Raw genomic sequence first — 26606 nt, forward strand, 5'->3', positions numbered from 1 at the left:
AGAAAGTAAATTTCATGCTTTATTCCCATATTTATGCCCGTATTCAGGTGAGGTTCATTTGAGCATGTTTTTGAGTCAGAGTGTAGAGAGTGGATGTTAGACAGTTGCACGTTGGACATTATGCATTGCTGGAAGAGCGCACATGGGATGGCAAAGCCAATACAAATCATACAGTATTATCACCTGGCATTAATGAACCTTTGCCAAAAAATCCAGAGCACCACCCTGATGTGCTGCAGGCCACATCAGCCTTGCAATTCATGCCTCTTTTTGTCGAATATTGTTCCTGTGCATGCTTCTGTTTTTCTTTTTTGTTGCTGTTACTTTTTACTTACGGTGTCCTTAAAGTCACGCTTGTTTTCCCCTTTGGCTCCCTTGCTTCACTCAGAGACAGGTTCGGGCTTTGTGTATATAGCATGTGCACTGGTTAATGTGTGCATGAATGCTACATTCAATGACAATTGCTTCAAGAAAATGGTTTCCATACTGCATCTAGCTCATTGTAATTAGGCATCATATATCATATTCACTCTTCATGTCTGTTCCTTCACTTCCTGATCGTCAAATAGTATATGTGAAGGCATTTCTCTAGCCGACCTCATCACCCTTCTCTCCTCTGAGGAACCTTGCTGCACTGAAAGTGCACTGGTAAACAGTAGCAAAGGAACTAGGCTGTACCTGACAAATTTTGTTTCTCTTGTGACATTGTGGTGCGATGTGCACCTGCATCAGACGAGCAGTGTTGCTACTTTTATAAAATGTTTTTATGCAACATGCTCAGAAACCAAGCAGAATAATACCGACAGTTTTTTTTTTTTTTTTTTTTTTTTTTTTTTTTTTTTAACGAGGCATCTGCCACAACACAGTGACACTCTGCATGCGGTGAAATGTGCATACAGCGTGCTATGTCTAATTCAGGGCACATTAAATGCTATCAGCGTGAAAGCTAACCTGTTGCTGCCAGTGGGCATCTGGATACACTTTTTATTGCATTTTAATTGCTGCCAGAAAATCTTATCTGCTTATTTTTGCGGCTGCGTGAAAACGTCCCCGCCGCGATGGCTCAGTAATGATTATAGACGCTCGGCTCTCTGACCCTCAATATGTGCGTAGCCCAGCTACGATGATCGCATTTCGATGGAATTAACACGCTAAAGGTGGTCCGATGTCAGCGCATGCTAAGATCGCCAGATATAATGGCCTAATCGAGCTGTCCACTATGCGTGTTTTCACTACGCCGCTCCACCGGGCCGATATCCGCACGCTACGCCACGGAAGCCGACACGTATACCCGGCCGTAGCAGACTTGCTAACATGATGGAAACGGTTGGCTGCCGCAGGCAGTTTCCAACGGCAGTGATACCCTGAGAAGGCCAGCGTTGTTGTCGGACAGGTGTGTCTCTTCTCTAGCGGCAACTGCAGCCCGAAAATCTGTTGGGCGCTTCCAATTTTCAGTATTCGTGAACAAATTCTTTAATCCTGATACTCGCCGATTTCTCTCCATAAATGAAACATACGTCTGTTACGCGCGACCAATGCGCACTGCCGTTTCGGTTTTCCCTTTCCGGTCACGGGGCTTCCGGTCCTCCCAGATTTCGCGCGCAAACCACTAGTAGGCGACATCATCCAACACTCCTACTCTGCTGCAGTGTCTCGGCTCGCCGTTGTTATTGGTGTTGTGTCGGTGATTGTGTCTGTGTCGGTGATTGTGTCTGTCCGCAGCTTGATCATGTGCAGTGCGGAATCTTCGCTCTGGAATTAGCAGCCTCTCATAAAAAAAGTTCGGCAGAGGCCGGCTCTCTACTACGAGTAGCTGAAAAATCGCACAGAGAGAAGTGCAAAACGATGCCTGGCTGCAAATTGCCAGTGCGCTGAGTCAAAGTAGTAAGTGGTTTATCAATCCGTTTTTTCATGCGCGAACAAGCTCTCAACAAGCAGATGTTTCCTCTAGTTTAGAAAAGTGAGGTTATGGAGGCGGGGGATGCCCGCTTCATCCCCGTGCATTCTCGCAGCCCATCGGCTCCGTTGACAAGCGAGGAAACAGCGAAAGGCCGATGCGGGGCGACGTTGCGGTCGGGCCGCAGAACGGAGCTGGTGCGGACTCGTCGAAGTTTGAAAGAAGCTCACCGTAAAAAAGAAAAAGAAAACAGCATTTTCTGAGGGGGGACGAGGCTCCGCGGACGTTTCCGTGTCTGCCGCGCGCCCCGGCTCATTGTTTGGAGTCAGTAGTACGGCCTTTGAGTCACCGCCCCGGCCCGTCTCCAAGATCGCTCCGGGGCACTGGTAAAATCGCAAGCAGGGATGCAGGCGGACCGTACGCCTGGTTTGGTGCGAGAGAGTGCGATCACGGGACACCGAGCAGGAGTGCGCGATACGTCGACAATGAGGACGGGCGCGTGAAGAAATGTGCGAAGGAGTGAGCGGTGCGTCAGCACGGTGAGCGGACGTTTGAAAACTGTGTGCGAACGTGCGTGTGTGAAACGAAGTGTATTTATAATCGAGTTGTTAATTGTTAATATACCCATTGTTCTTTTTCGTATTTTATTTGTGTGTCCAGTCTTTTCTTTCACATCTCATTTTGAGCTTGAAGAGCCCAGACCTCCGCTATCAGCCGCTTGCTAATCGGCGCCATGTTGAGAGCGCTGATTGGCCGGTCGTAAAGAGCGCATCTTACCGAACGGCCCAGTGTGAACATGCGCGGTCGCAAGCTACGTAAACGGGAGTTCCAGCCACTATGCGCACTGCGATAAATACGATACTTACGACGGATGCGCACGTAGTCTGAACGCGGCTTTACGCACAGCTAACCACATGCACGCATCTCAAGTAAGGCATCGCTCACACTTGACGACCGGCTGTTTGTGGGGTTTGCGTCGAGTACCGCCGTTCGCTCAGCCTAGCTGCTGCTGGACGTCCGACAGCGTGTGTACTATGATTCGCTGTGGTCGCAACGACCGTAACTAATAGTACAGTACAGCCGCAATGTATACGTAAGTATCTCACTATCTTGAGAAGCGTGCATGTGGTTAGCTGTGCGTAAAGCCGCGTTCAGACTACGTGCGCATCCGTCTGGCAGTGTCTTGTATTTCTCACGAAGCCGAAAATTTCAGTTGCTTACAGCTCGCTTTCGTGGTCCCTTTCTACAATCATAGCAGACAATACTACGGCACTTTCTTAAGCCTGCCAAACGAAACTATGCCTTTAAACATAAGTCCCCAGAGCAAAGGTTGCTACAGACATAGACTGCAAACAGACAAGAAGCAGGTGGAATATGCAGATGCATTCTAAAGTGCACAGTATAAGCTTGCCATCGGAGCACAGAAGTGATCTAGTGCAAGAACCTTTGTCGCAGAACTCAAACACGGATAGCATTGTGGAGCCCATACAGTGCACCTAGTAGCCGTAGGATTGTCACCTATTTGAGCCAAAAGGTTCATGATCATGAAATTCTCACAGTAGTAATTTAGGGGTTCCTGAGGAGTGAATTCAATGAAACCACAATGAGCAACCTTCTCCCCCCCCACCAAGTTGCATCGGTCACCGATGTTTTTGCGAAGTGCAACAATTGCTTTGGGTGCCGCGCCGCGCTTCTTGTGCCCTCCACAACTACCTACAATGAGTTAGGCCACCGTACGTCGCAAGCTGTTTTCTGCTGCCTTCAACACCACGTCACGCAGCGCCTGTGCCGGCCGCTACCCATATGCCACCTTCCCAGTCGACCTTCCTCCAGTGACCCAGGCGCCGCCGAACTGACATCTGGCGAACCGCGGACTACCGGCCACTGTGCTACCATTGTGGCGAAGCTGGGCATGGCGTTGCTGCCCGTACAAATGGGTCTTCGCGGGTTCCCCTTCGGTGCTTGCTGTCCGCAGCCGGGAGAGCGCCCACGGGAGATTGCCGACTACCTTTCTAACCCGGACTCAGTCCAGCGCCACCGATCACCTTCGCCCCGCGCCGCTACGATTCCTCCGAGCCGCGGGACCAGTCTAGAAATTCCCGTAAACTAGACACAGCAGCCTCTGGAAGTGTGGCAGCTGCTCGACGACGAAAAGTACAAGGCCTCCAACGCCGCAAACCACTTCACTGACGTCGAACTACCCAGAGGCTACGATGACGACTACCGAGCCACCCAAGTTAATGGCAAGCCGACAACCCGACCAACTGCGTAGCCAGACTGCTTCTCTACGGCACCGCCCACCTCTTCGACGCACCGAAGCCAAGACCGGACACCTCGACATTACCGCAGCGAGACGTCACCGCCAGCCAATTTAGACCTTTCAGTTGACGGCATCGCCGTCCGTTTTAGTGGATACATGGGGCCGAATATTCCATACTCAGTGGATCATTCGCCGCGGCACTCAAGAAGGTTAACACAGCTTGGGACGGCCCACAGATACGTACCGCTGGAGGACATTTGATTACACCTAGTGGAACGTGCACAGTGCGAGTCACAGTTCAAGGGCAAACCTTCCTGGCAATTAATCTTTGTTGTGCTAGCGGATTGCTCTAGAGACGTTATACTGGGTATGGGCTTCCTGACAAGAAATGGTGCCATCATCGACCTACAATCTCAGTCGGTTCAGTTTTCGACTGAGAACGCCCTCGAAATTTACTGTGTTCTGCCAGCGGTATTCCACATTCTCGACGAGCACGTGGCTGTTCCTCCCCACTCCAGGGTAATGGTGACCGTTTCTGCGCACACCCTCCGGGGAGTTGAAGGTGTCGTCGAGAGTAAACCGCCTTTGCTTCTCGACCGCAGCATTGCTGTTGCTCGGGCTGTCATCATCCTCGAAGATGGCAAAGTCGACTTACTTCTCACCAATTTCACCAACGAAAACCGGTATCTCAATAAGGGAATAACGGTCGCTTATATTGATGTCATAGCCAAAGCTAGGTGCGTGCACAGTTTAATTTGTGATTCTCGACTGGAACAAAAGGAAGTCGCCGACCTGAAGCACATCAACCTGGCACTACCGCAGACAGAGCAAGATATCCTGAGGAATTTCCTCAATCGCTACAGAACTGCGTTCGCGTCTCTGCCGTGCGTCGGTCGAACACACCTTGTAAAACATCATATTATTATGGACAATACAGTACAACCACTCTGACAGTCACCATATCGTGTCTCATCTAAAGAATGCGCCGCAATTACCTCTCAAGTTAAGGAAATGCTTGATCACGTTATTCGACCATCTCAGAGCCCCTGGGCGGCACCTGTCATCCTCGTCAAGAAGAAAGACTGCACATTACGGTTCTGTGTTGACTACCGACGACTGAACAATATGTAACTAAAAAGGATGTTCACCCCCTGCCCAGAATCGATGACACTTTAGATCGTCTATGCAACACCAAGTTTTTCTCTTCCATGGGCCTCAAATCTGGGTACTGGCAAATCGAGGTAGATGAGAGGGACCACGAGAAGACTGCATTTATTACTCCAGACGGGCTGTACGAGTTTCAGGTTATCCTGTTCAGCCTTTTCTCCGCGCCAGCAACCTTTCAAAGGCTTATGGACAGCGTCCTCGCGGACCTGAAATGGCAGACTTGTCTCGTATACCTGGACGATGTGATCGTCTTTGCCCCAAGTTTTACAGAGCACATTCGTCGCCTCGAGGCAGTACTGCAAGCTATAAAGTCCTCCGGCCTTATATTAAAGGCAGACAAATGGCACTTCGCCTACGAAGAATTGAAATTTTTAGGCCACGTCGTCAACAAGGAAGGGGTCCTTCCTGATCCCGAGGAAACTGTTGCCATCGCGAATGTCCCGCCACCACGAGACCAGAAGGAACTTCGGTGCTTCCTCGGGTTATGTACTCGGGTATAGTATTATGTACTACCACTGCTTGGTGCCAAATTTCTCCCAAATCATCGCGCCCCTTAAGAATCTCACAAAGGCAGATGTACAGTTCCAATGGGAAACACCACAGCAACAGGCATTTCAGGACTTTCAATGCCGCCTTCAGTCACCACCCATTCTGGCGCACTTTGATGAACACGCTGATATGGAGGTACACATCGATGCGAGTAATTTTGGTTTGGGCGCTATCCTAGTTCAGGTCTAAAAGGGTCAACAACGTATACTTGCTTACGCAAGTAATTCGCTACCGAAGATTGAGGGCAATTATTCTGCCACTGAAAAAGAATGCCTCGCCATCGTGTGGGCAATTATGAAGTTCAGGCCATGCCTGTATGAAAGACCTTTCAAAGTAGTGACGGATCATCACACTTTGCTGGTTAGCCAGTATCAAGGATCCATCAGGGCGTCTTGCACGATGGAGTCTGCGCCTACAAGAATATGACATCACTGCGACCTACACATCCGATCGTAGACATTTGGATGCAGATTGTCTTTCCCGGGCTCTCGTCGAGCCTGCCCCAACTGACACAGGTGAAGACGTCTTCGTCAACGCAGTAAGCTCTACAGACTTCGGCATGCAACAACGCACCGATCCTGATGTTTAGGCAATAATGAATTATCTGCAAAGTGCTAGTGGCAGAGTTCCTGTAGGTTACCGGCACGCTTTATCCTCTCTCTGCCTAAGCGACGACGTGTTTTTCAAAAATTTCGCCCCCAACAGTCGACATTACTTGCTTGTCGTTCCTACGAACTTATGCAACGAAACACTAATGGCATGCACATCGCAATCACTCTGTTGAAAGGTTCGATCACCACCTTCCACGAGACCTCCTAATGGAAGGATGTGGCCCTACCTACACAGCCTCCTAGGAGTCATGCATTGTTAACACTTTCTGCAGCCTCAATGCTTCAGCAAGTCAGACCACTGTGTAATGTTTGCAGTTTTATTTTGCCTGGCAGAACACTTTTCCATACTCATATAATGAATGCGTTACCAACTAGCTTGACTTCTCTGGTTTCATGAGCTGTGAAAAGTGGGAACTACTCTGGGGCTCCTTTCCCTAACACCATGCAATCGACTATATTGTCACGTGCTTCGGGGCGTCAAGGGAAGGAAGAAGAGGCTAGAGAGGAAGAAGAACGAGGGTCAGAAGGACGTTCGTAGTTGTGGTCCTGCTTTCATCAATCCCTGTGTAAATAAACCCCCCTGTGCATACTAAGCACGTAACAGTTGTGGTGGAGGTGCTGGGTACACCATTCTGCACGTGACAATATTGCCACACTGCTGACCATCTTCTGGCGCCACCAAGTGGCCGAATGTCTTGGCACGTGGCTAAGCGTCATCCTCGTCTCTCTCTCGAGCTTCGCTTGATTAAAAGGGCCAGCTCGGTTGTTGTGCTGTTGCTACGTGTGTTGGTGACATTTGGTGGAGGTGCTGGGTAAGATCCCATGTACGTTGCCCCCGAAGACATCAGTGACGCTGCTATACCAGCGTCCCGCTATCAGCAAGGCGCACTTGTGGCGCACGCCCAACAGACGGGCCGCTCTGTTATCACTGCGGTGAACCTGGTCACATTCTTCGCAATTGCCCATACCGGAGAATAGGCTTGAGAGGATTTCCACCAAACGCACCTCGACCCTGCTATGGCGAAAGACCACAGGAGATTGAGGAGTACCTGGCTGTTAACGAGATGCTCCCAACATCACTACAACGGCGGTCGCGATCGTCATCTCTGAGGCGTTTTGCTTCGCCCAGTCGGTACTCCTCCTTTGGGCAATTCAGAGGCACGTCCCCTCACCGGGAAAGCTAAACACGGCGACCTCCGGGGGTGAGGCCGCCGCTATGTCTCAGATCAAACAGCCCCCACCCGACGATTTGACACGACGGCCCAAGCGGCGACGACCCGATCCGAACTTACCGACATGCTGCGAACGCATTGTTTCCGGGGAAATTTTTGTAACCGCCGACAGTTGTGATGTGACCGCACTTGTGGATACCCGCGCTGATTTCTCCGTCATGAGCAGCCAGCTAGCCACGGCACTCCGTAAGGTTCCGACGCCTTGGTCTGGGTCAATGATGCGTACCGCCGGTGGTCATGTGATGACGCCGATTTGCATGTGCACTTGCCGCATAGAGATCTGCGGTTTTACTTTCACTGGCACATTTGCCGTATTACAAGAGTGTTGCAAAGATCTGATGCTCGGCATGGATTTTCTTCAAGAGTATGGTGCTGTTATAGACCTTCGGGAGCAGCTCATGGTATAGTTTTCAATCAAGCGAAGCTCGAGAGAGAGACGAGGATGACGCTTGTTCCACTTTTCTATTATTCCCCTACGCTTGCGGCATCGGGCCGATGCCCCTTGGAAGGGGGGCAATGCCACACCGCTGACCATCTTCTGGCGCCACCAAGTGGCCGAATGTCTTGGCACGTGGCTAAGCATCATCCTCGTCTCTCTCTCGAGCTTCGCTTGATTAAAAGGGCCAGCTCGGTTGTTGTGCTGCTTGCTACGTGTGTTGGTGACAATATGAATATGATTGACAGGAACCTCATTGGTGCCCTTGGCCATGACTCGGCAGTTTCTGTGGCTAATATCGGGCTAGATTATTCCAAGCCGAAAAGGTCAGCTTGAAAGACGGCTGACCCTGTCTGCTGAACGCCTCTCACCATGCGCGCCAGTCAGGACATTGTGCACATCATCAGGGAATAAGGCAGAACGCATTACCCTATCCACCTGCTGAGCTTCACTGGCAGTTATGCTGAGGCTAGGTTTTGTCTGGAACTCCTGGTGGCCAAGCTCTCACGGAGGCATGCTTGTAATATTTCTGTGGAAAGGATCCCATTTTGGACCAATGCGCAGCACCACTTGGCCACTCAGGAAACAGTGTGTTTGTTTCCATCCCAGCATCACTGTGCATGTGGTGCTTCAACTGTCCTTTATCCATGACCATTCATTCATTCATTCATTTATTGTACCCTTAAAGGCCCTTTTGGGGCATTACATAAGCCAGTTGAGGACATCAGAGCTGTCATGCGTTAGAACACTCGGCATGTGTATGGTGGTTTCAGAAAACGTGTGTTGTCTGAGTTTTCTTTGTGAACTTAATTTAGGTGAATGAAGCAATATGATTAATAAATTTTGTGCACTTATGACTTTAAAAAAAAATTCACAGAAAGAAATGGCAGACTGCAAGCAAAATATATCTTAGTCCTCCGCACTGATGCTGGGCTCTTAAAGTGGAGTCTATTCTAGGAGCTGCAGATGACGGCCGCCAAAATTAAATATCATGCATTCGGGAGCTGATGTATCTTTTCTTGAAGCTGCTGCTTCGCATCGTATAGTTTCCAGCGCAACTGAAACTGATCATGGTCTCGTATTAAAGATGTAACCACCCTCCCTCTGTACACCCGTGTTCTCAGCACATTATCCTTGAATGCTAGTAAACATGCTTTGCATGCTGCTCACGTCAGCCTCTGAACAAACTAGACGAGAGCACTAGTTTAGTGCAGCGCTGGCTGTCTCAGGTTCGTTCCTCAATGTAGTGTATTCACACACCCTTGTCTTTTAAAGGTTACCCTCATAATCCTTAATTTATTTTATATTGCTGACTGCCAAAAACGGCCAGATTTCAATTACTGATAAACCCGCCAAGTACTCTTTCGCTTTGCTGCCTGGTGAAAGAAAAAGCACAACCATCGTGAACTGCCTCATCATTGAGAGTGGTGAAGCAAAAGTACAAGCAATGGGGAAAACGTTGCAGGCATTGTTATTGCTACACATCACCAATGAACAGTATTTCTGCAAAGAGTAACCTGTGTGCCTTGTGTGCTCATTTTCAGTTCTTTGCTGAAAAAAGTGGTGGACTTGCTAGCACTTTAGTGCTTGAAGGAGCTATTTTTGTTTTTCTAAAACTACTGTGCATTGTCCATGGCTGCAAACTCCACCATTTGCAAGTCTCTTGCAAATAATCAGTAATTTTGAATATTCTGTCGAATAGTAAGGTATGTACAGGTGCAGACATAAGTAAACAGAGCACGCTTTGCCGTTTAAATTACAATTACACCTTCTACAGTGGAGATAAGACAACATTATCTGTCCAAGTGCATGTGCAATGGAAACTACTACCAGCCTGCACATACCATGACTCCCAGTTTCAATTATGCAACACGTGAAAAATTTCAGAAAGAAATAGCGTGCTCCTTTTACTTTTGTCCGCACCGGTACTACAGTAATCTCGTTACTATGAACACCACATTAACAAATTTTTATAAAATCCCCAGCAGATTTCCTGTTTGCAATTTAACTATTTCAGAATTATGAATTTCAAAATAACGTATAATTTGGAATAACGTACGCATTTTATTTTTCCTTCTGTAATCTAGGAACATGAGTATAACAAATTCGTCTAAAAGTAACAGTGCCGCAATTCGCAACTCTCGCGTGAAAAAAAAAAGCGCCATGGCCCGTGAGTTGTAGCTATCCTCAGCATATCACATGCCAGCTCCTAGCACCCTGCCTTTCATGCTATCCTCGTGCGCGGAATGTTACTTTTTTGTCATGGATTATCTTATTGCCAAGTTTGTGCGAAATCTGACAGTGATTGCAGCCAGCGAAGTGCCGAGAAGATAGGAATGCAGCTTTCACTGAAAGAAATCGACGCAGGAAAAAAAAGCGAATCGGCCTCTGCAGACAGCTAGCATTAAATCATCGACCGCTGCAATCATTTTGAAAGACCGAGACAAGATTTTCAAGCTTCAGGGAGCACTGAAGATGACGTCATTCGAACTCTGATGTTCTTTTGCACATGGACAAAGCCCGTACTTTCATCGCTCGGTGCAATCATGCATCCAATGAGGTGTTGCGCAAAGTGGAAGGTGTATGTGCTGTAGTGGTGTAATGTAGTACGCGGTCGTGTTTGCTGCACGCAACAGAAGATAATTGATTTCTTCAAATAAATTAGCTCTGGAGTAAGTGCAACATTTTCATTTGATGTTTTGCCTGTCTACACACGTGCCTACTGCCAAGGTACATCATTTTCATACCAAGGTTTGACCACTGGCTCATAATCGCTGATTTTTCATTGCAACAATATTTCAAAATAATGAATGATTTCGTGCGGTCCCACGGGATTCGTTATATCGAGATTTGACTCTATTCAATGTTTGAGTCGATCTGAACTTTTGGTATTTGAAACCTTGGTATTCATCTCAAATGAATAATGTTTTTGAAAAGCTTGCTTCGCATGGTTTCAGTTCAACTTCATTTTTTGCATCACAGCAGCCTCAAATGAGGCTAGTAGTCAGAAGAAAATGGCCATCAAAGGCAACTTCTATGACTTCTATTCACGTGTAGCCCAGCTGAATGGCAAACCAAACTGCCATCAATGCTGTAGTTTTGAGTACTGGCACGAGGCACATGCTCCAGAGGCTTGTGGAAGAGCTGGAAGTTTGCAGCGCAAATAAAGTGCCTGATGGTGAAACATAAAGGCAACAGGAAAGAGTGCTCCTTTTTTCATGTCAGAATGAACCAACTAACCCAGCAAAAAGTTCTACCCACTGTTCATCTGGGTTAATGCCATGCAGGACAAACATCCGTTAGCTGAACGAATTTTTCTTCTTTTTTGCTTTGGCTCTTTTTTTGGTGAAGCTCTAAGGATGGGCACTGGCATGTGGTGGGCAATAAGCAAGGTGCATTTCCCAAGTCAATGCAAAGGATTACGTGAAGACAATCTGCTTATTTTGATTTTCTATTTTCCCTTCCTCTTATCCCTCACCAGAATTGCTGATTGGTATTATTTGAGCTGTAACATCGCTGATTGTACTGCATCACTATGAGATCAACATGGCATCAATAATTTGAAAGCTACATTTAGCATTGGATACATAAAGATATCAGTGTGCAGAAGATGCCTATCCATGAGCAGTTCCAAAATGAGCACACAACAAAATTAGGTACAACTTTGTATGTGCCAGTATTCAACCTTTTACCTTTAAAAGGAAACTTGCACACAAAATATATCTGTTCAAGTTCAAGCAGGTAGGCGGAATAAGAGTGATCACAAATACAGCTAGGAAAACGTCTCCTTCAGTAATAGCATGGTACTAGTTGGGCACCAGTTCAAGGTTTGAACAAATCTCACGCGCAAATGCAAAGCTGCCATGTGAGCAGGCATTGCACACAAAATGCAGTTTTTTGTTAAAGTAATATACTACCATGCAGCTGCCGTTAAACCAGCTTGACCCTTGACAGGCCTCACAAAGCACCTAAATTTTCAGAAACAAACATCATTCAAGAAAAACAAAGGAAGAGAGAAGGCTGCTCAATAAAAGTTGACTGAGAACTGAGTTTTATTATAGCCCCCCCCACCAAGAAAAGCAATGCATGCGGCGCAACAATGCCAATAAAATCAACCAGGAAGGGCAAAAAGGAAAAGAGAGCAATCCATCGGAACTGGTCTAAAAACAAATTTCTTTTTCCAGCAAGTAGACTGATTTGTGCTGATGTAGTCATCTCCATGCATTCTTATCGCTTCCAGAATCCCACCCTCCTATTTGCTTCTACCTTTTCCAAGAAAGTGGACATTGCTGAAGGTGCCTAATCTTTGCACTGCTACTGCTCTTACCAGAAAAGTGCAGGAAAAAGCCAGAGGCTACTTTATATCTGTGTCTGTATTGGTAGATGAATTGAATTTTGCCTCACAGAACAATGCTAAGTGTCGCACAGCTTATATTTCACTCATCTCTAATTTGTACAGCATTTTCGTGTCTGCAGAGTAGGCCTCCCTGGAGTCTTCAGAGTGATGCACACACAGACAGGTATGCATGCTCTTGTAAAATTCCAGCTATTGTGGAACCAGTCCAACGCTGCAGATGTCACATGAGAGGACGCCGCCGAATGTACTTGTGGTACCAGAGGAACGAAGTGGCAGCGCTCAGCGAGTACCTGCAGCAGAGCGGTTTGTTAAACCTGCCTTGTTGCCTAGGCAAGCTCAGACAAGACAGGCTTTGTGACATGTTACTTATGCCAGATCTCAAATATTATGGGGTTGGAACAGAAGTGAAACTGGAAGAGAATGAGCAAACATGGTATATCTTCTTTTTTTTTTTTCGACATAATTTGAAAAAAAGCTGCATTTCCACAGTTTTTCAAATAGTGTCATGTCATGTAACGGTTCACACAAAATGGCTTTTGGAGAAGAAAGGATTTTTTGGCTGAGCTTCTGTCACTCAAACGAACTGCAGAAAGACAGACACAAATGCATTGATGCTCACTTCTGCTCCAAAATTGCATGCTGAAGCATTGCAGCATTTGTATATATCTAAAGGTTGGTCTCTGTCACCCTTGGAAGGTATAGCATTGAAGCACAGTCCACAAGCGCTTGTCACCTATGCTGGTAAAGCAAAGAAAAAATACTACAGAAGAACAAGGAAACGAAAGGGTACATATCGCAGGAGCATGTAGCATCAAGTACGAGTATGTGAGCAGTCCCATGGCCCAAGGTGTAACTGATGCATTCCATAAGAATAGATTGTGACAGTGCACACACTGTTTCTCATGCTAACAAAATAAATGTACACTTTCTCACTGAATACTACAGCAACAAAGAATTCCTGTTTTCTGCACTGATCCCGTCACTCCTTTCATTGGCATAAAAGCAATGAGTAATCTGGTTTCTCACTCTCATTTTGCTGTGATACAGCTTCTAAAAAATCCACATTTCAAGGCGCATATTTATTATATTGTCACGTAGCCGTTTAGGCCCGTAACCAGGAGGTTGGGTTTTAATGGGGGGGTGGGGGGTTGAGCTAGCAGGCGCAGAAGAGCAGGTTCGGAGCACCGAGAGACGGCAGCTAACTTCAGCTTCTTCTCGAACGCCACGGGGCACTTCTTCGAGTCCGCGCACGAGACTCGATGAGCAGCCGCCTAGCGGCTGCTGTTGCACACGCTACATTAGCCCCCTCTCTAAAAAAAAATAAAAATAAATGTCAACTTGATGCATTCGAAAGCAGAGATAAAAAAAAATAAAGCAAGAAACATGCGGTAGGCGGTGCGCTAATTTCCTCGCGAAAAGTACGGCTTCATGCGCACGACATGGACAACCTCGGATTTCTGCTGGCGACGAGTAGAAGAGAAGCCGTCCGGAAGCACTTCGTACGTGACGTCGCTCAGCTAACGGAGCACTTTGTATGGGCCAAAGTACTGCTTCAGAAGTTTTTCGGATAGTCCCCGACGGCGAATTGGAGTCCAAAGCTTCACACTCTATCGCCCGGTTCGAAAGTCACTACATAGTGGCGGTGATCGTAACGCTGGGCGTCTCGACCTTGCTGGTTCCGGATGCGTGCCCTCGCCAGCTGTCGCGCTTCTGCGCATTGAGTGAACTTCGAGATCACGGCCATCGTGGGGCAACATGGCTTCGAGCATTGTTGAAACTTCGCGGCCATACAATAAGGAGAACGGCGTCATTTGCGTTGTTTCCTGCTGCGCCGTGTTGTACGCAAACGTGACGTACGGCAGGACGTCATCCCAAGACCGATGTTCAACATCCACGTACATGGACATCATGTCGGCGAGAGTTTTGTTCAGACATTCTGTCAAGCCATTAGTGGTTGACTTGCAATGGGTAGTGCCTCGGTCAGTTATTATAACTGTCGGGGCACCGTGCCTCAGGACGATGCGTTCGATGAAAAATTTCGCTGCGATTGCTGTACTGCGCTGAAGAGGTTTCAGCGTAACGCGTGAGGTAATCTGTAGCGACAATTATCCACCTGTTGCCCGAATCAGAAATTGGAAAAGGACCCAACAGATCCATGCCAACTTGTTCGAATGGGTATCTTGGCACTTGAACAGGATGCAGTAAACCGGCCGGTTCCACAGGCAGTGTTTTCCGTCGCTGGCAATCATGGCATGTCCTCACGTAATGTCGTACTGCGGCCGCAAGGTTTGGCCAGTAATAACTCTTCTTAATTCGGGCCAGAGTTCGAGCATACCCCAGGTGATCCGCAGTGGGCTCGTCATGACATGCCTGTAAGATTTCTTCGTGAAGAGACTCTGGTACGACGAGGAGGTAATCTCTTCCCGTCGGAGCGAAGTTGATCTTGTATAAAACATTGTTTCGCATGCAAAACGATGAATGCTTTCTGGCGAAGAGATGGGGAACATCTGTAGAGCGCGCTTCCAGAAAATTGATAAGTGGTGCGAGAGCCGGGTCGTCACGTTGCTGCTGCGAAACAGTGAGCGCGTCGACGGCTGCGATAAGGGGGAAGTCTGGTTCTTCGTCTTCCCGCACAGCCTCGACAGGTGAATGGGACAAGCAGTCGGCGTCATTGAGCTGACGTCCAGACTTATACACGATGGTCATGTCGAACTCCTGTAGCCGTAAACTCCATCGTGCAAGGCGTCTGGAGGGGTCTCGCAAGTTCGTTAACCAGCACAAAGAATGATGGTCACTCACAACCCGAAAGTGCCGGCCATAAAGATAGGGTCGAAATTTCATCACCGCCCATACAACAGCCAGACATTCTTTTTCGGTGGTGGAATAGTTCGATTCGGCACGGGACAAAGTCCGGCTGGCGTATGCGATAACTCGCTCGGCATCGTCTTGCCACTGGACGAGTACAGCGCCTAGACCCACGTTGTTGGCATCTGTGTGGACCAGAGTCTCGGCATTTGCATCGAAATGGGCAAGCACAGGTGTTGTCTGCAAGCGGTGCCGTAACTCGTCGAATGCCTTTTGCTCTTCGTCCGTCCAGGTGAAGGTGACATCATCCCGGGTGAGACGTGTCAACGGAGCGGCAATGCGCGAAAAGTTTTCAATAAACCTGCGGTAATGAAACGGCGAACTGTCTTCTTGTTACATGGAGTAGGGAATTTGGTGACGGCTGTTGTTTTAGCGGGATCGGGACGAACTCCTCGATGGCTGACGACGTGGCCCAAAAACAGGAGCTCTTCATAGCCAAAGTGACACTTTTGTGGTTTTAACATGAGGCCGGCAGATCTGATAGCCCGTAGCACAGTGGAGAGACGTTGGAGGTGTTCCTCGAACGTTGGTGAAAACACAACGTCGTCCAGGTAGACTAGACACATCTGCCATTTAAGACCAGATAGAACTGCGTCCATCATTCGCTGGAATGTCGCTGGAGCGGAGCACAATCCGAAAGGTAGGACTTTGAATTCATAAAGTCCGTCGGGTGTGACAAACGCTGTCTTCTCGCGATCACGTTCATCGACTTCGATCTGCCAGTAACTCTACTAGCCTCTGCCCAGCTTCATTTGGCTCACCAAGACCGAACTTGCCTATAATTCCAGATATTTCTTCACTCCAAAGGTCAAAGGTCAATGGTGGTCACCGCTGGGCCACGCTGACGGCTCAAACTGCGAGCAGTATTGCTATCACAATAAAAAAAAGTAATTCCAGCTGCTGCACCCCAGCTGCTGCGCTCATACAAAAGAACCTGTTTTCTAGCCTTCTCCGCGTTGCCAGCTTCGCGCGCCTTTATCCCGCCGCCCTTCCACCCCTCCGAACACAAATGGGCTATGCCCATAGCTCTACGCCATGCCACCCTCCGAAACACGAATGGACTTCGCCAACTTGCCGACAGCGCTGATCTGCTCACTCGCCCCTCATTCTGCGCAGTTCTGCTGGTTCTGCCACCGCCCGCTGATTATCGGACGATGTTGCCGGTGAAAAGAAAGCACACGGCTATCGATTTGGAGACGACGTGCAGTATCGTGAAGAACTACAAAGAGGGTAAGAAAGTGTGTGACTTGGTTAAGAAGTACGCACTATCGCAACCGACGGTGTCGACGATCATCCGCTCCGCTGAGAAGTTCGACAAAGAAAAGCCCTCGCTTGAGAGTGGGGGCAAACGCATTCAACAAGGTGCCTATAAGGAAATGGAGGAGACCCTCTACGAGTGGTTTCTTGGTGCCTGTGCCCAGAACTTGCCTATCATCGGGCCGATTCTGGCCACAAAGGCGAAGCAGCTTGCCCTGCTAATTAACAATGTGCACTTCCAGCCAGGTGGTGGCTTTTAAATAAATGTTTTGTCTCTCTCTTCACCCCAGCGTTACTTAGAGATTTTTTAAGCTGAGAGGCGGCCATAGCAACCTTCTCATATTTTTTACAAGACCCCTTTCGGGGCCACCAAAACAATGTCTCGGCGGAGCTCGCATGTCACTTGCCGTCCGTGATGCCTCTTTGCAGTTGTTATGCTTTTTTTCGTGCAAACCGTTTATAACAATTATCGGTTATAACAATAAAATTTTTGTGGCACTTGAATATTGTTATAAGTGGACTCGACTGTATTTTCTTCAATTGGCCAATCTGCGTCTGCCATGCAAGCAAAAATAAGTCAAGTGTTGTGTCTAAGGGTATGTTCTGTGTTTAAATGGCCAGCCTCATACTGCAGCACGATAGTGGGAGCAGTTAACATATGCAACTTAAAGGATGCAAAAATAAGTTTGGTGAACACGAAATACTGGGATAGCAGGATGAAGAGGCAGCTCCTAGGTAAGCATACCATGCATCTTCATTTCTTTTAGCAAAACACCCAAATGGTCCTCATGCACTTTTTTGCAGAAATATGCTCACTCTTATCACAGCTCCAAAACACTTGGGTGAAAGTGAATGAGTAAATACTCCGTTAAACCTTGTTACATGCAGTACATTTTCTGGTCTATAAGATATGGTTTTTCTTAGAAAAATTTTGGTAGCGCATGGTGCGCCTTATGTCCAACTTTTTTTTCTCTTCTTGTGCAACACACCTAGGTGAATATTATCGTGAAACAGCGATGATAGCGACTTAAGTGATTATGAAACCTATGGTTGTCTCACAGGCCCCAATAATATAAGATGGCAAAAAATTGTGACATCCGCGCTCCTCGCCAGCCCATGATGCTAAAACAAGCCACAAGCTGACTCACTGTTCCAGGTGCCACTTGTTTCGTGGCTTTAGCATGTGTCTTTTTCACTTCCTATGCGTATTGTGCCGCGTGCACTGATGACCAAGCACGGCGACAATCAGAGTAGCAATTATGAGTTTGATGAGGATGTCTCGGCAGTGTTGCTGCCAGAAATCAACAAACTTTTTGACAGTGCATCAAAAGATAAGCCTTGAAAATAAAGTACTACTACTCTGCCTATGCGAGAGATGTTTTTTTTTTTTTTTAAGTGAAAGCTTCATTATGCCATGTATCAGCCAAGGTCAACCTTGTTCGGCCTCCTGACCTTCAAAAAGGTGGTGTGACCTTGATCTGATTAAGCTTAGGTGTCCACCATTCCATGGTGTCCACTCAAAAGTATACTGTGCCTTCCTTTCGCCAAAACCTGACAAAAAAAAATATTTAAAAAAAATCGCGGATTGAAAAGACACTTTTACAGGGGCTATTGCGGCTACTCTCAAGGCGAAGCTTCACTATCCCCCTAATTGAAAACTTCAAACCATGCATTACAGTGCTAAATACAGCTTTCTCTCATATCACTTGGTTCAAGCCATGCTTAAACCCCTGCAAATTCTGAGGGGAGCGGAGGAGGGGGGGGGGGGGGTGAGTACTGCCTCTTTCTGTTCTATCACTTTGTGCTTTTCCGCTGCAGAAGGAGTGTTCTCATGGGCACAGAGCATTTCACGGTGGTTGCACAAGCACATGCAGGCAAGTCCCATTGCCCTAACTGGGTAAATTGAGGTGTGTATAACACTGGAAAATACAGTAATGCACACAAACCATAAATGCTGCAGTAACACTATGTGCATGTGAAATACACATGTACTGTAGTCCCTTGCTAGCCATTCGCCTATTCAGCTAGTACTTGATGCTAGGTGCTCTTGCTTTTTAAGTGAGCATGATATAAGGTTCCATAACATTGTCTTCCAACAAAAAAACCCTCTTTGAAGAAACAAATAGATCAAAAGCATTTTAGGTGGTCGCACTAATGGGCGCAGCGCAATACTCTTAAGGCAGAGAAAAACAACAATGCAGCAACAGCAAAACTCACCACGTGAGAATATATGAGAAGTGCTCGTTTCGTAGAGTCACCATGGTCTGGCCTCCTATTGGTCCTCCCTCTACTGTGCTTTCTGTAATGTACAAACGTATGTAAGGAATTGAAATACCATGCACGCAATAAGAAAATGAATTACTAAATAAAAATAAAAAGACATCCTTCTGAGAAGTTGCGAGGGTGAGATGTAAAAGCATTTTTTTGATTCACACTGATTCTGCGGCACTTCGGTGCTGCTACCAATAAATGCTGTCACCACTGAGGTTCGATGTCTCACTTCTGCACAGAGAGGATCAGCTCAGACACGGCACCACCTCCTTCCAGCCTTGTTTCTGCAGGTACAGTCAAGCCCACACATAACAGCCTCACTCAAGACAAACTTTTGCTTGTAATGAACAATATCTGCACGACCATATTTCAAAAGCACAAGGTCGCGCATATAACGAAAGTCTAAGCCCTGCTGATCGGATACAGTAAACGGAGAGCAAAAACTTGGTGCTGCGCATGCGAGATAGAGACGGCCACCGAGCGTGCAGTTTGTCCTTGCAGATAAAATACACATTTCGTGGCCCTCTCAAGCAAGCTACCCTTCCTTGCCAACGCGTTGCCTGCGAGTGTTGGCCTGTGCCTTGAAAGGTCACCTCCCCGCCTTTTATAGTCGCAACCCCTCTCTCTTTCTCATAACCTCCTCGCCTTTGCCTGTCAAAGGCGGGCGTGCCACGGCGCCGGCCACTAGAGTCACTCAGTACCAGCTTCTGGCTTCAAGTCCAGAAATTTAATTTTCTGGTAGTTACTGGGAAGCAGGCCTCTGCACATTAAGGTATGGATACGGTCTTCATAATTTCGTGCTTGATTGTCACATGTACGTTTACTTCATCAGTTGCGGCCCTTTGTTCTCCCTTTCAGTGTGTGTGGTGCGAGTGCTTTGTTCTAGTTAGGCCTAAGTTGCATTCAGTTGCATTCAGGGCGGGAATGCTGCCCCTGCAGTGATCATGAAACAAAAAGCATGGGACATGGCAATTACGAAGCGATCAATTTTGATGCAACTGTCTTAAAGTGCTAAATACTGCGAGTTAGTGAAGAAGTACAAACTGTCGAAATGAACCATCCTGACGATTATCACTAACAAAGAAATTGTCAACCCTAATGTCAACTTGACGAAGAAACAGAAGGCCACCTAGCGGACACAATGTGCTTCTCAAGTGGTTTGTCCATGCACGGGCACAGAAGAGCGCAGGCTAGCAACATTCTGACAACTGGACCAATGATGCTGGGCAAAGCCAACAATATTGCATTCGTTCACAGCATTGTGGACCACTTGCTCATCGCTATTGATCACCTGGTCGCCAACTTGCCATTTCGAGCTTCACTGTATTCAGTCACTGAGATTCTGAAGCAGGCCTGGGTGGAGGTAATGGAAGTTTACATGCCGAACTCTTTCCACAAGGTCGTCGATACAGTATTTGATGCTGAGCCTGATGCTTCCAAAGATTATCAGTCCGGCAGCGATTTGTGACAAACAACTCGACATGGGGGGGTCATGACACTGGGTGGGAGGATTGTATTTCTGCTGATTGAGATGCTAATATTGTGAAACAGTGCACGGACGAGGGCATCGTTTATGAAGTGCGGGCCAAGAGTGATGCGGAGGAATGTGATGAAAACGGAGCTTTGAAGCCAGCACCCTTAAGCACGCCTGTACAAATGGGCTACCTAGAGGGCCTCAAGAGCCTCAGCGAAGAGGATGCTTCTACTTTAATTAAAATAGAGACTGCCCTCATTAGATCTGCACTAAAGAAACAGATGGGCATCATGGGCTTCTTTGCAAGAAATAAAATTTGTGTTTTGACTAGCAACTTCCTTTAAAGCTTTGGTTTACTTACTACGAACTTTGGGATATAATGAACGAATGCCACGTGACACTCAGGTTCGTTATAAGCAGGCTCGACTGTACAGCCTAAAGGCAGACTAGTTTAAGCCACTAGGCCCCCATGTCACAACCTAGCTTCCACTTAATCTGTCATCTTCATTACCATGTATTTTCAAACTAGCAGTGGACTGCAGTTTTAAAACACAATATTCAAGGTATGTACAGTGCCGGAAAGGGTGTTAGAAGTTGACTGCATGTACATAAGGTATTTACGCGTATTAGCGCAACAAGAAAAAAAAATGTGTAAAAATGCAATATTTTCACAACACCAATTTCGTACGCAAATGAAAGGCACTAAACAACCAGAACTTGATTTCATCAACATAGACAAACATTGCAAGATTACAAGCAGTGCACAGGAGAACATATATTATACATCTTTTGGTAAATATTTGAGTGGGCAGCATAATCCTTTTTTGTGTCTAGTGGGAAATGAGCGCACATTCCTAATTTCCCTTGACCATCTTGTGTTACCTGTGATTTTGTATTGATACAACAGCAAAAACCAAATTTGCAGTGAATGTGCTTCAATGTGTGAATTAAGGAGCTCATATGCTTCTTGCTGAAACACAATAAATTGTTAATGAACTCCTGGCCTAACCTGAAACCGTTAAACACCCGTCTGACAAGAAATCGTCACAAACATCAGTTAACTCCATACAATTCTAGAGTAAACGCTTTTAAATATTCCTTTTTTCCTCGTACTATAGAAGACTGGAACCTCACCTACTAAATAGCATCGACTCGATTGACCTAATTGAGTCTTGACTACATTGACTAACCTGTTATTGTGTTGCTACTTTAAATATTCGTGTGTGTTTTAAATAACAAAAGAAAAAATTTTTTCCTTGTACTGCCGATTTCACTGACGTTTTTCATTTCATTATTGTACAAAATGTTCGATTTTTCTACCCCTGGCTACCATAGTTTTTTTTTTATATATAATGTAATAATATTATCGTTGCCACCCCTGCTTGGGCCCACCAAAGGGCCTGCAGTATATTGTAAATAAATAAATAAAAATAAATAAAATATGCTTTGTTGGTAGCATATCTTGAGCTCTTTCAGAAGCTTATATGCTTTTGTGCTTGCCCGCCTCAAAAAAATGCAGTTAAGAACCCATTCAACATCATATTTCAGTCCGGGCAGGCACTTGACGTGCCAGCCGCTGCAAGTCTGGAGGGCCTTGTAAACGCCGATCTAGATCTTTTAACAGCGATATCTTTTTTCTTTTTTCTCAGCTGCCGCAGCTCGCAGCATGGCTTTTTTACACTGCATGCTCAATTATTTTGGAAAGGTTTTAATTTTAGTGATCATTCTTTTTATTTTCAGCTGCCGCAGCTCGCAGTATGGCTTTTTTACACTGCATGCTAAATTATTTTGAAAATGTTTTAATTTTTGCGATCATCTTGCTTGTCGAATTTCTCTGCAGTTCTCATGATGTCTCCTCTCTTTGCATTAGCTCTGATTGCAAGCCCTGTGCAGAATTTCATAAAATTGACCTCCTTCAGGAGAGCTTCTATGTAACCAACACTCAATTCACATGATATGAGAGCCTTATGCGCAACTTATAATCATTGATGTAACAACCACTAACCAATGACAAAAGTCTTCTCAACAAGCCAATTTCCTCGCTTTCATGGCTCGCCTATTTGCTCGTCGCGAAAATTGAAAATTTCCTTCTAATTGCTGATACTGCGACGAAATCAAAATGATCGATCAAAATTCGTTTGTGCAGCTCAGCTGTCCGATTTGCGCTATGCACGCTGATAGGCACTTGTAACCTTGCTAGTTCGTTTCCGGCATTACTGACGAAACACACGGGGCAGCGCGATTGTTAGGGTGCTTTCTCTTCGGTATACAGTCGAACCTGGTTATATCGAACCCGGATATATCGAATTTTGGTTATATCGAACTCATGGAATATCCCCTTGAAAATCCAATGTAAAAGTATAGGAAAGCCGCGTCATACATCGAACTCAATTGCACCGGTCGTTCGATATATCGAACTCCGCACCACGCACTGGAAAGTGTGCCTTCCCCAAAGACAATCGCATCACCCTTGGCCGTTTGCAGCGTGACGTTTTCAAGCCACGGGCGAAAGGAATGAAAGGGGACAGTTCAGCGACGGCTGGTCTGGGCAGCGCCGCGCCCATTCCCCAAAGGCGCGCGCATCTGCAGTTATCGTTTCCCGCGCACCAGCACATGACGTTTGCAAGCCATGTGCGTGGGTGTGTCCATTCTTTTGCCGAGCTAACTCTCACCTTCAGCACACGCTACGCCTGCGCCAAGCCAGCTCAGCCCGTTTTCAGACAGACGTCGGACGCTTTCCCCACAATTCCGTTAACCAATTAAAGTTCACTCTCTCTCTTTCTCCAGCGTGTGTTGCGAACCCTCTGAGCGCGGCGGCTGACGTGGCTATGGCGCCTGTGGACGTTAAGAAGCGCCAAATTTCTCTCTCTCTGTTTTTTTTTATTTCTTTTATTTATTTTTTTGCGAGAGTCATCCATTCTTATCGGTGTGCTGGATATGCGGCGTAGCGTAAAATATGGCGGCTGCAGACGTTAAGAAGCGGCAGGCTTTTTTTTTTGGCGGGAGTCGTTTATTCTTGCATGTATGAATCAACGAAAGCCCGCGGTCAACTGCGATCATGGCGCCCGCCCCGAGCGCAACTTGATAAATCGAACCAGGCTTGTGCAATCAGTTCGCTCCCCACGACCGCAGGAGCTATCAAAAGATAACCGCGCCGTTATCGCTGGGCAGCATCTTGGCATGCTGCCAAGAAATGAGCTGTGGATGAGACGACCGAAACAGAGTGGCGTGCGCCATCGACATGCAAGCGAAAACGCTCGCGATTTCTGCCGCGGCGACACAGAAACCTTGTTTTGAGCTGCCGCGGTGGCTCGAGCGGCGACGCAGTTCCAACAAGTTGGAAATTTTTCGCCCTGTCGCTGCCGCTCGTCGCTGAGATCGCTCAATCACTTGCATGTTATTGAGCTGGCCTTAACGCTTTTTTTTTTTTTCTTTTCAAAATTCTCAGGTGCAAACGTGGAGGGTGGGTTCATTATGCAAGTGGGTCGAGTAGGTGACAAATACGGTATCATTTTTTCACATCGTAAGTGCCGTCACAAGCCGATTTCTGTATATCGAATTATCAATATATCTAACTATTTTGCAATTCCCTTCGAGTTCGATATATCCGGGCTCGACTGTAGTGTCTTGAGTTCGAAGTGTATGTGCCAGCAAGGAAATAAATATCCTTGCTACGCGAGGTACGTGACGAGAATACTTCAACGTTGTTCCTGTTCTAAATGTAGATCAGAAATTTTTCACTTCAAATGGATCTTTTCTGTGCAGAGCCTGTGTCCAACTTTTAATTTCGAGGGTGTCTATCAGTGACCCGAAGAAATGACAAACTTCTGAACAATCTTTTCGATAGGCGCCGTTCTTCTGGTACAAAGCATGCTGCAGGCCAGCATGAAGAAGCGAGACGTAAAAAAAAAAAAAGAAATGGTAAAACGCTCAAGCTTCGTCTCAGGAGAAGACAATGTAGTGCCTTTGATGCCGTCTCTTCGTTCTGTCAATTTTCGGCATCGAGAGAATGGTACATGGTTTGGCAAAGCGTTAAACGTCTATTTCGTTTGATTTTAGGGGAAAGACACAGCATCTTCTCGACGTACACCCTATGTTTACAGTGAAAGGCATAGAATCGGAGGCAGACATGTCGGTGGTTTGAGTCCCTGTCGCAAACTAGACTAAATCTGGACAAGAAAGTGGATGCTAAATAAAAAGCGAAATTGCATGGCACCACACTAAACGCCGGGCATTTTTTGGCGAAGTCATACTTTAGTATGAAATGACATGCATATTTTTCAGATAAGTTTTTCTCCTTTCCAGGTCATGGCGATGGTGACGCCTTTTCGCCTTGACGAACTACGTATGATATCACATAATAAAAAAGAAAAGAAACCGAAGAGCAGACAACGTCACTACAACGTTGGTGGTGGCGAGCAAGTTGACAGCGCTGTCATACTTGTTTCACGGCATTAAATTTCACATCACACAAACGCGTTCTCTGAGGTAACGCATGCTTTAGAAGTAAAGCTGTCGTAATGTAGTCATAATTGTGCTATAGCCTGCAGCCCGTAACAGCTACGTATGTGCCAGCCGCTTCACGCTTCCGCACCATGCGTAGCAGACGACGCGCCCGGCAAGGAGCAAGAGTCGACTGCAGCGCCGTTAATTCTCGCAATGACCACCGGGGACACCTCTCCCGGCGAAGCAGTGAAAATGAGTTTGTTCTAGTAACGTTGGGGCAACGGTGGTGGGCGAGCGAGCGCGGCATGGCGCGAGGTGCAGCGGCGCCAACATGCGCGCTCTCCCGCAGTCCAATTCCTCTTCCACCCCCTTTCCCCGCTCCCTCATAGACGAGTCACGCGAGCTGCAGAGGAGGTGGAGGCTGCCGCTGCAGTCGTGCCACGCTATCAGCGCGATCACGAAACGTCTGCTTCTATGACTTCAAATAATTCTGATTTACTGTAAACACTTTCAAGGTGGTTTCCCTTGCATCAATTTTTAATTTGGCTTTTGTTCTACATTGTCCTTTTGGGTCTTCATGCGAAAACTGCATGTGATGAAAACCTGGATGTAACGAAAAATCCTGGATATTTTACAATTTTGTTATAAGCAGGTTTAACTGTAATTGGTTTCCTTTCTTTGCGGAGAAAAAGTGTTTTGGCTAAAATAATGGCAGCCTACAATAACTCCCTTTCGTCTTTCTAGAATCCCACAGCCCTGGGAAAAGTCGCCCATTTTCAGGCACAGCTCACCAGAAGTGGCGTCCAGCAGGATGGGTGCAGTTCCACAAGCGTCGGCCATCTGTTCAACGTCCTTGTAATGCCAGAACTGGCCTTTACTTGGATTCTTGGGGCCAAGCGGGGGCCTCTGAGGTGGCAAAAGTCGGCAAAAGGTTGCACTCTCAGCTGGCCACCATCTGTGGACAATGCAGGAGACCAGCAGCACCTCACAGAAGGTTAAAATTTTTCTAAAGCCGCGCCACAGTCACTCTACAAGCAGACCTGAATGCCCGAAACCATATGGACACAATTTTCAGCAATTCAAAGCAAAGCTTCCTTTTTTTTCTTTTTTTCTACCTATAAAAGAATTTTCAGCTGGTCGCTTAATTAGAGAGAACATCTCTGGGAAGCACTTGTATTCAGCAGATGGGGCCCGTGGATCAGAATAGAGGGATAGGAATCTTGAAACGACTGAAATTCATTATGGCTAACACAGGATGATTTTCCTGCCAGAAACAAAATAGAGCAAAGTGCACATACAGTCAAACCCACTTATAACAATACTGAAATTAAATGAAAATACCTCATTATAACCAATAATTGTTATAAATGGGGTTAAGCCAAAAACAACAACAAAGAAAACATCACAAACTTGAGAAATGAGGGGAAAGTGGCTCATACTTTTCACTTATTCCTAGGCAGAAACCCGCAATGATTAGTCAGCTTTGACTGCCTCATGGCAACTTTGTGGACATTTCTGTGCAAGGCGTCCAACTGCTGTAAGTAGCAGAGTCAAAGATTTAAGCACATATGAAGTCTCAGCAGGGACTAGATCATTCGTAGTGCTTCCTGGTGTGGTTTGGCCAATGTGGTAGCGGTACAGTAAAGCCTCGTTGATACGAAGTCATTGGGAGTGAGAAAAATTTGTCGAATTCACCAGGTGTTCAAATTAAATCGAACACCACAAAAAATCTGACCCAGGCAAAACATTTCATTGCGAGAACACGCTGGGCTTATATCCCTCAT

General features: G+C 46.7%; 1 protein-coding gene and 1 long non-coding RNA gene across 2 annotated transcripts in view; one reads left to right on the top strand and one right to left on the bottom strand.

Moving 5' to 3' along the window:
• The first annotated feature begins 1541 nt into the window (after positions 1-1541).
• On the top strand, positions 1542-24842 carry LOC146183893 (uncharacterized). Its single transcript, XR_014708810.1, has 4 exons — positions 1542-1884; positions 17253-17366; positions 18450-18538; positions 24682-24842. It is a non-coding gene; the product is annotated as an uncharacterized LOC146183893 (long non-coding RNA).
• The window catches only part of Surf1 (surfeit locus protein 1), a 59961-nt gene continuing 45918 nt past the window's right edge, over positions 12564-26606 (bottom strand). Inside the window, exons 7-9 of the mRNA XM_084609223.1 lie at positions 25614-25728; positions 18849-18930; positions 12564-12799 (exon numbers count right to left, since the gene is read on the bottom strand). Of these exons, the coding sequence (XP_084465349.1) occupies positions 12730-12799; positions 18849-18930; positions 25614-25728 (267 nt within the window). The 3' untranslated portion in view covers positions 12564-12729. The remainder of the gene's footprint in view (positions 12800-18848; positions 18931-25613; positions 25729-26606) is intronic.

Source organism: Amblyomma maculatum, chromosome 7, assembly GCF_055883805.1.
Source record: "Amblyomma maculatum isolate TAMU_Amacu chromosome 7, ASM5588380v1, whole genome shotgun sequence".
NCBI classification, from domain to species: Eukaryota; Metazoa; Arthropoda; class Arachnida; order Ixodida; family Ixodidae; genus Amblyomma; species Amblyomma maculatum.